General features: G+C 32.7%; 1 protein-coding gene across 1 annotated transcript; it reads right to left on the bottom strand.

Annotated features, from left to right (window-relative positions):
* Positions 1-734: 734 nt before the first annotated feature.
* Positions 735-9,256, bottom strand: LOC110726866 (glutamate receptor 2.7-like). Its single transcript, XM_021906385.1, has 5 exons — positions 8,611-9,256; positions 2,628-3,970; positions 2,162-2,474; positions 1,624-2,030; positions 735-1,546 (listed from the first exon to the last, which is right to left on the bottom strand). Exons 1-5 carry the CDS (start codon positions 8,924-8,926, stop codon positions 1,019-1,021), a joined length of 2,907 nt encoding a protein of 968 aa, XP_021762077.1. The 5' UTR covers positions 8,927-9,256; the 3' UTR covers positions 735-1,018.
* Between the last annotated feature and the right edge of the window lie 933 nt (positions 9,257-10,189).

The raw sequence follows: 10,189 nt of genomic DNA, 5'->3' as shown, positions 1-10,189 counted from the left end.
AGTGGATAAACTCAAGGAAATTTTGATTTTAACACCAGCAAAAAACCCTAAAATGGTTTTTAACACTCTATAAATAAAATTATTTTAACACCAGACAAATTTTTAAAAAATGGATTTTACCGCCACTTAACGGTCTCCGTCCAAAAATTCCGTTAATTGGGGTCCACAGTGACACGTGTCACCGTTTTGTTTGTTTTAAAAAAATAAAAATTAAAAAAAACCTAACACTACCCAGCCACCCCAGCCCCACCACTGGCACCTTCACCCAACGCTGTCGGCGGGCAGACCGGCGGCGCATCCCTCCCCCCTCCCTCCCCCAACCCACTTGAACCTCCCTCCCTTTCCGCAGCCCTAATCGGCGCCAAAAACCACCAAACCAAACAACAAGTCCCATATGAGACAACCTCCTATACATGTGTGCCTATGTATGTGTTTGTAGTGCAAGTTAGTGTTGTTTCTTCTATTTTATAGCTTATTATTGCGCATATGGGAAAGACTGGCTGTGTCTAACTTCGAGGATTCAGGTGCCGCGTTCGGGTGTTCTGCACTCGTTCCGCAACATTAAGCTAATTTATTTGAGGCAAAATACCCAAATTAAATGCTAGAGCAAAGGCCAAATAGTAGAAGCTGTGATTAAAAATCAAGACAAAATGGTCGAAACCAAGAGGCTACGTTGAGGCCAAAAGTCGAGGCCAGGCTAACGTTATTTATGTTGAGGCCAAAATCCCCGTTGAGTAATTACAAGTAACTAATTAATTTACTACAAGAAAACAAAAAGGAAGAATAAGGTGAGTAGGGATTTAATCACAAAACTAAAGCAATCATGTCCTAAACATTAATACCAAGTTTTCAATGAATTTTTTTTATAATTGTGGTATATTTACTTGATCACTTTACACATACCTAAAGGATTTACACTGCACCAGCTTAATAAACTCACATTTTCTAACTATAAGTGTTCTTTACCTTTTATACACTCGTGTGTACCTTTTTTTACTCAAAGCATGTCCGTTAGCACTTAGCAGTGCTCTATAGAATTTTCTAGCCTACTTGAATTAATATCCATTTTCTCCGAAGATGGAATTGGCTGTTCTTCATAAATATTGAAGCCTCTTTCTGAATTATGCCAAAAGCTCGATGGACTTTGTGGAAATGGACTACTTGATGGTGTACCAAGAAAATTCTGACCTTGTTGTGGACTATTCCTAAAAGTATGAGAGTTAAGATTCTTCTGGTCATAGACCTTCATCAATGTTTTTATTCTAGTCCAAACTGAGACACTACCATCAGACCATACGTTTTGATGCTCTTTAAGGAAGCTTGCCAAAGATATGATGAGAGCAAATAATGCTGCAGCCCCCGCGATTGTAAATAAGCCCCAAAAACTGTCAAGACCAAGACTATTTGAAGACAATGACACACCTGACTCAGGACAATTTGTTTTCTTAAACCATTTGTTTTCGATATCTGTCATTTCTTTTCCCTCAGTTACATTTAGCACTTGACTCGAGACATCTGATCCAAGAGGGGAGCCTTTGGGGAAAACCTGTGGACAAGAAGCATAAAAATTAAGTATATAATTGCGAACAGTACTAATGACAGAGGATGAGATTGAGGACTTACAAATCCAAACCCATCAGTCTTATATGTTGGTGGTATCATGGTATATTTCGAGCAATATTCTGCAAGAAAGATTTTAATAAACGGTAGTTCATCAAATGCTGCTGCAATCCCTCCATTTTTAGGCCCCTTGACAAAAAGTTCATGTAACTGGTCTGTAGTATTATAGGACTTCAGGCTAGGGAGACTAAAGTTCATCTCTAATAGCGATTGCTTAACAAATGAGCCTTCTTGAAACGCAACACTTTCCCCTGTCTTTATCAATTCATTAACGTCTCTGATTGTGGGCTGAAGCTGTTCTATTGTCAGTAAGGACGCCAAGTTGGCTGTATAACTTTGTATAAGGATGAGCACCACGAAAACCCAAACTATGACTACAAATCGCGTTAGGTTGTTGAAAACATTAAAACCTGAATGAATGTAGATGAAAAAAAATAGTCATCATACAAAAAATATTTCATAATACAGTAAGTTCTTCTGGTTAATTGGATTGTTATAACTATAAAATATTGGAGTGTGAGATAGAGGAAGGGAAACTGACTGTGCGAGAAAACTAAAGTTGAGAAGGAGTAATATAGACTTGTTCCTGCTTGATGCCCTGGTGGTCCTCTGAAATCTTCGTTTATTCGATGCTCAAGCACCCAAACCACAAACGCAATGAACATGAAGGAACAAAAGGCTGCAACCCACAAATCCCATGTCAAGGGTTTGACAAAGAGCCAGGCTCGAATTTTCTTATTGCTTTTCACAGGTACAACCATTACAACACCAGATTCTGTAAAGGGAAACGTAAAATCTACTTGCAGAGACCGTTTTGCTCTAATCGTTACATCGCCTACCACTGCATCATACTTCTGCAAACAATATACAACACAATCATCTTTCTAAGCTTTGTACTATTCTACATCAGAAAAAATGAACACAAAGTACTTAGGATGTAATCAATGTTCTTATTCTACTACTTAGTTGTTGAAGCAGCGAGCTTAATTATGAATATTGTGCATTACCTTGAGGTAGACTTGAGAAACCAGTTTGTCATAACTGTTTGTCGGTTGACCTTCTTCCTCCGAGAAAGGGACATAATCGTAAGGTACATAATACGGCAATTTTTGCATTACAGCATCAAAGATGTCAATGCAGAAGCCTGTAGCTTTTATTTTTTTGGTGGAAGGATCTCGAGTGACAGTCACAAATTGTAGGAAACCATTCTTGACTGGAACACCAATCTTCAACCTCCTTCCATTTGGTGAAATAACCCAACCTTTGGGAGCGTTAGTAGAGTTTCCCGGCCATACAATGGACTTAAAATCAGACTTTGCAGAAGTAACTTTACTGTTGAATACTGAAGTCACATTTTTAACAAAACCAGTAGACGACATCCAAAACATAATTTCTTTTCCTGTATTGCCCTGCACATTTATAAGCTCAAAGGCAGAAGATTGTAGCTGTCCACCGTCTAGAACAAAGTTGCCGCCAAGTCCCCTGAATTTTGATCTTAGTATCGACTGCAGTAACTGTTGGCCGAAACGCGACACTCCAATATCAGAAATATCAGTAGAAAAGTTGGAGGCAGCATTGTTAGTTCTCTGAAATGTGAAGTTTGTAATACCAACTTCTTCCACAGCTTTGGCAAGGGCAATAGTTGCATCATAAGCCCGTAGTCCATGAATGTTCATATTCGCATTAAGAAGGGCAGGATTTTCTCTTTGGAATTTCATTTTCCATTTGAAATTAAAAATTTCTAGCTCCCTTGTTCTTCTTACATAAGTCTTCACTCCCAAAACTCCCTGCATCGATTGAATTACTAAAGGATCCAATGACTCCAAGACGTCAGCCATTGCATTCGTGATGATCCATACATACTCTTCGCTCATCATTCCCAACTCTTTTGCTTTTAAAAAAAGCCGCGATCCTAGAGAAGCTTCCATGTGAACTACGAAAACACGAGGAGACATAGATTTCAATTTGTATAGTTCAGCTTCTATTCGATCACTAGTGGCAGCAGGTTGGATTGCACTTCTATAGGGGATTTGAGTCCCAATTTTCTGCATACCATCAGCCAGAAAAGGTACGATCCCACTACCAAATTCATCAGAAACATAGACAGGTACAATTTCTCTCCATCCAAAAGCTTGGATAAGGTCACTAATAGGTTGTACTTGGTAGGAATCATCCTGTGTTGCTCGAATGAAATACGGGCTTTGTAAGGAATAAAGTAAAGGGATTGTATAGGAGTATGAAACAATGGGAACTTGAGCTTTTTTCCCAAGGTTAGCAACAAATTGAGCTTCCTGAGATGTTTGTGGGCCGATTATTGCAACAACTTGTTGGTTCTTTAGTAAATCCAAAACTGCATTAAGCAAAGTGAAAAGAGGGCTAATTACTTATTAGTAGTGATTGCAAATTAATTTTCCAAGTGTCCTACTAGTTAACTACTTGTATATGCTAACGAATATTGGTATATTGCCTTTGATAATGAGCCTCACATTGATACAATAAAAAAAATTAAACTAGGCTTTAGCATCATCAATGTAACCATGGTTACCGGTACTCGTAGCTCGTAAATTCTCTCATTGCAAAGGCTAAGTGGTGTACACATTATATCATATCACTAATAAATAAAGCCGGTCTCGCAGTCAGGTCACGAGACAACGACACTTGACATTTCAGTTTTTCGCCAAGTGTCAAGCCACATAGGCAACAAATAGGAATTATTTTGACACATATGTCGCTAAGTAAGCGGATTTTTGATAGATTTTTATAGATAAAAATGTTGTATAGAGTTTTATTATCAATATACTTCTAATGTCATATATACAAAATTAATCCTAACTTTTATTAAATATCCGGTTCTATTTCCATCATAAAATTCGTTTTAAAAAGCTTTTTATAACAAGATCCATTTATAATATATTTAGTTTATTTAAAAAATAATAGACAATCTGTAAAAAATACTTTTAGTAAAAATAATTTAAGTTCAATAAAAATAATTTCAAGTCAATAATAAAATTAATATCTATTTACAAACAAAATTATATAAATATAAGCGGTATGATATCGTATAAATATCAAGTATCATCAATATGATCGTATTTAACATTCAACCCAAAAAGTTTATCCTACAATTTTATCAATCTTCTGGCATCGCCTGAGAACAAAACTAGTACATATGTATAAACAAGCTTGAGAACAAAACTAGTACATATGTATAAACAAGCTTGCAACATATATCAACTTAAATGCTACAAGTAAAGGACCATGTGGGTTAAACTGCTTGAGTAAATGATATGTACTCATACGAGATATGACTCATATGAATAATATAAGCCAATCTAAATACATAAAACATTGATATGCAAATAAGATTAACAGAAATGTTCCGCAGACAAAATCTAAAGAACAATTACACAATTTATACATATTTTTATAAAATTTAACAATCTTCTATACTACAGTAGTATATTATATTTTTTTGGTGAATTCCGCCGCCTCGCTTTGTCATTGGTCGATAATCATACATATTAAACATAAAAGTTTTTATGTTTAATTTATTAAAGAATTATATTCATCTTGATATATATTTCAATATTAACTTTTATAGTTACAGAATAAAAGATACAAGAGAAGGTATGGGTGCGGCAAGCCGCACCAAATAATTCGTGTGTCAAGTATATATGATATGCAATATTTGATTAGGATATGTATTATTTGCTAGTAGATATGTACAACTTGTTGGAGGATATTATTTAATAGAGGATACGTACAGTTTTGTTGTAAGATATGTATTGTTTGTTATAGGATATATAGTATTTGATAGAGGATATGCACAATTTATCTTTGGCAGAGGATACGACAGTTCGTTAGAGGATAACATCATATCGCCAATAGAGGATATCGTCCAACCTATAGATAATATCATAGACATAATTATAAATGATATCATATAGCCAATAGAAAATATCATCTAGCCTATAGATGATATTATAGACATAATTATAAATGATATCATATAGCCAATAGAGGATATCATCCAGCCAATAAAGAATATCATAGACACAATTATAAATGATATCATATAGCCAATAGAGAATGTCATAGACACAATTATAAATGATATCATGTAGCCAATACTAGAGGATATCATCCAATTTATTAATGATATCATATACACAATAGATGATATCATCTAACTTATATCATAGAACCAATAGAGGATATCATCCAACTTATAGAAGATATATAAAAACAATAGATCGAGGATATCATCCAACTCATAGAAGATACTCGTATCATAAAAACAACAGAGGATATAAAAAAAACAATAGAGGAGATATCATCCATCATATAGATAATATTATAGACACAATACATGATATCATCCAACTTATAGAGGATATCATCCAACTTATAGATGACATCATCCAACTTATTATAGGATATAATCTACACAATAGAATTATTTTATAAAAATAATTAAAAGGTCAACAATGACGGAACGAACCATCATTGAAGGTCCCGTACTAAGCTCATGGATATAACATAACATGCTCATTTCTCAACCAGAATACATGTATTTGTTATCAAAATGCTCACAACTCAACATACAATCAAATAGGACAATCAATTTCAACAATTATACATCACACAAGAAAACCCCAAATCGATTTTTTTGGGCATTTTTCGAAAAATCCGAGAATCTCAAGCAATTATCAAGCCAATTCAAGCATAAATCATGGATAAATATAATCAACAATCTTTATTTTCTCTCTCCTCTCCTTCCTCTTCAATTCAAGCATAAATCATGCACAAATAAAATGGAGGAATTTAGTAGAAAGTTGAGGAGAGAGAAAATAGGGGTAGGTTAAAGGTAAGGGAGGAGAGAGAAAGTGAAGTAAAATTGAGTGGGAATACTGTTGGTGGTGGTGAGTGGAAATGAGGGTGTGAGAAGTTTGTATTGCTGTACAAATAATAGCTGATGAAATGTTTGATCACACTGGACTGACCAAATAATTTGTGAAGATACAATATTGAGACAATTAACTCTATTAAGTATCAATGTTGCACGCGCGTTGGCACATGCCTAGCTAATCAAATTGTATGTAATGAAAATTGGAGCTTCCTCCTTATTGGTACACCACCGAAGAGGGACAGGAAAAAAAAAATGATTTTTTTTTTATTTATTATTATTATTATTTTAGGAATGAAGGCCAGAATTTGAGAAAGAATCAAAATGAAATTAAGAAAGATATGAGGGTTACACTATAAGAAATAGGAAAAAGGAAAGAAAAAAAAAAAAAAAAAGCTTGATTTCAACCCTTCTTGGCGACTTTTCTTGTAGAATTCTAGTCAATAAAGACGAAAATTGTAATAGATTTTCTTAATCAAGATTTTACAAGTTATTACCGCCTTTTTGACGCTAAACATCCAATTAAAGTATCACTTACGGGATTACAGAGCTAACGTGTGTTAGGGAATAAGGACACAGTCAACTATCCCTAAAATATACATGTAGTCAACTCTACTAAACATTGAATATATTTTCTCTTTATACACCGCAAAGTAATTAACTACATTTTTTTTTACTGATGTAATATAATTAATTACATAGTACTCCGTATGATTTTAAGAGTGCAGTTAACTATTGTAATGGACGTTGAACCACAAAAAATTTACTAATTATAAAACTAAGTGTCTTAATTACCACCGAACTAAATCATACTTTATATTATTTTTCTAATGCAACATATTAATATATAGTGTATGACAATATGAATAACAAATTTTTTTTAGAAAAATATGAATAAAAAATTTAATTACAAAAAATTGAATCATAAATTAAAACGTAGTATTTTAATGTCAATCCATAAAATGACCCAGGGCATTTCACAGGCCCAAATACTAGTTTTTGAAATTAAAAGGGAAGCAAAGATTAAAAAGGTACAGTATAAAGTATTACTCTCCATTCATTTCTAATATAATTGATTGCAGAATAATCTAATATTGATAACGAAAAGATTACATTGCATGAATGATTAAGTAGTTTTAAATCTTTTTTCAATAAAAAAAAAAGTAGTTTTAAATCCATGTCTATGAAATCATGTTTGTAGAGGAAGGAAGCAATTAATTAAGCTACATGATCACTTATTATTTTGAGCACACTTTAATTCATATATTTACTAGATTACTCTTTTTGCAACGAAATAAACATATACGAAGTAATTCAAAGCTTATGAAACTATACCACATTGCATGTTCATAATGCCTAAACTATCTAAATATCAAATATACTTTGTATGATATAACAATTAGTATCAATATATTATTCTCAAATTCGAAGTACCAATGTAATCACCTTCAATTAATTTAATTTGTTGATTGATGTTATATATAAAGTTTGCAAAAGAAAATAATTATCACATCGATACACACTTAATTAGCTCGGTAATATTTGCTTCATTTATGCATTATGTAAGCACTACTAATCTTGGATAACTATTTATATCAAATTATCAATAAGCATTCTTTCAATATTAACATGTGAAGCTGCATTCATCTACCGGCAAATTAGTCAAATTTCCGACGAGTTGACTGTTTAAATTTGTACGTAACTTACCCCCTACTTTTCAATGCTCTTCTGTACACATATATATATATATATATAGTCAACTCCCTTTGCCAATAACACTCCCTTATCAATCGAGTATTATTTTTTAATCAAATTAAACATCATGATAAGACCAACTAACAAAACAGCAAGAGAAAGCTACCTAGTTAACAACTTAACAATGAAGGGGAATATCAATAGTTTTTTTTTTTTTTTCATATTTTTCTTTAAATCACAACTTAAGGATAGTATGTCATAAATATACATACAATCTTCGATGAAAGGAGAGAGTTATAAAAAGGAACGCATGTAATGATGATTGACACGAGCACTAAGATAGAGAAGTATCAAATAAAGAACGGAAAAAGTATATAATACATACGTACCAGCTTCTGCAGACATAAGAACATCATGGTGCTTGGAGTCTCTAACATGAGGAACAACCTTGGTTTTAAACTCAGGATGAGCATCATAGAAATCCGAAATCGCCATGTTAATGCAGCTCAATCCTATCTTCCCTTCCATGCTTTCCATGTCTAACACAACTCCTATCTTTACTGGCATAATAACTTGGGCATCAGCAAATACCAACCATTGTGATTTCAAGGAATGATTGTTTTGAAAGAAGTTGATGATCATTAGATAAAACAAAGTTGTTGTTACTATTGATATTGTTTGAGTTGATTTATTATTCTTTGCCATCTTTAATAATACTTTTTCCCAAAATTGGAGTTTTGGATGTTATTTGTTTATTTTCAAAATACGTCCCAAATAATGAGGCGTTAGATGTATTTATAGTGGATACCATGTATTAAGTACAAGAAAATGTCAAACGAGATGTGTATTTTTAATTAATAACTTTTTTTTTTTTTTTGCTCTATAATATAACTCGCCTTGTGATTTGAAGGCTATAGTGACATATGAGAGGTATTGATTCAATATAGTCCCTCACTCCCTCTCCTTTGTCAAAAAAGAATAATAAAATAAAATAAAATCTTCATAATTTATCATTTTTAACTTTTAGTTTTACAAGTATATTGTAAAAATTTGTTACACTTGTGGATTGCATGTTCATTCGATAGATCTTCAGTCTTAAATAAGAGAACTTTCTTAGAAAATACGTTGCTTCATAAATTTGACTAATGTTTATTTTATGTAATTTAATCAAGGTGTGTGTAAGTTATTTATTTACCGTATCTAAAGATGACTCAAATTACATGAATATTGCATAGTGGCCTGTGTAGTATTAATTTTTCTTTGACTTCCATATGAAATTGGGAATTCTGGAAGAATTTTGCTTGTTTCTGCCTACTGAAATTGTATTGTTTTTGTCTAAAAGTGTGAATACTAGATATATTTATCTACTTAAATTAGTTTTAGATGTTTAAAAGAAAAAACAAAAAGAAGGTATGCTCAATATATTTTTCTTATGCTATAATTATTATTATTCATCAAATAAAAATATCATTTATTTGGAAATATAAGTATTTATGGAAAGTATTTCTGAATTGACAAAACAATTACATATATCATTAATCTTTGTTCTTGTTTTTTAAGTTCTATGTCAAAAAAAAAAACTCTTCAATCTTGAAATTGATTAGTACCTTATATCGACTAGCATACTAGATCGACAATAAGGACACCTATGTTTTCCTGGAAGCCATTTGAAGATGCAGTCGCAATGAAATACATGCTTGCAACGAACCAAGATTGTATTATCTTCCAGCTCACTTGTAGACATCTTCTCAAGGTAAATGGAGAATCACCTATATATTTTGTGTGTGTCAACTCCACTGTTTGTTTTTGCTTCATAAACACCGACGATAATATATCTTTGGAAATCTCCGAACATTTTACATTAGCGTGAAGCATAAGTTCCTAGTAAATAAACGCAAGTATCTCAACATCATCTCGTTCAAGAAATTCATGATATTCAGCAGGTGTAAAAGGGATTTTATCGAGACT

The sequence above is a fragment of the Chenopodium quinoa genome, unplaced genomic scaffold (assembly GCF_001683475.1).
Source record: "Chenopodium quinoa cultivar QQ74 unplaced genomic scaffold, ASM168347v1, whole genome shotgun sequence".
In the NCBI taxonomy this organism is placed as follows: domain Eukaryota; kingdom Viridiplantae; phylum Streptophyta; class Magnoliopsida; order Caryophyllales; family Amaranthaceae; genus Chenopodium; species Chenopodium quinoa.
This window is presented reverse-complemented; position numbering and strand designations above follow the sequence as displayed.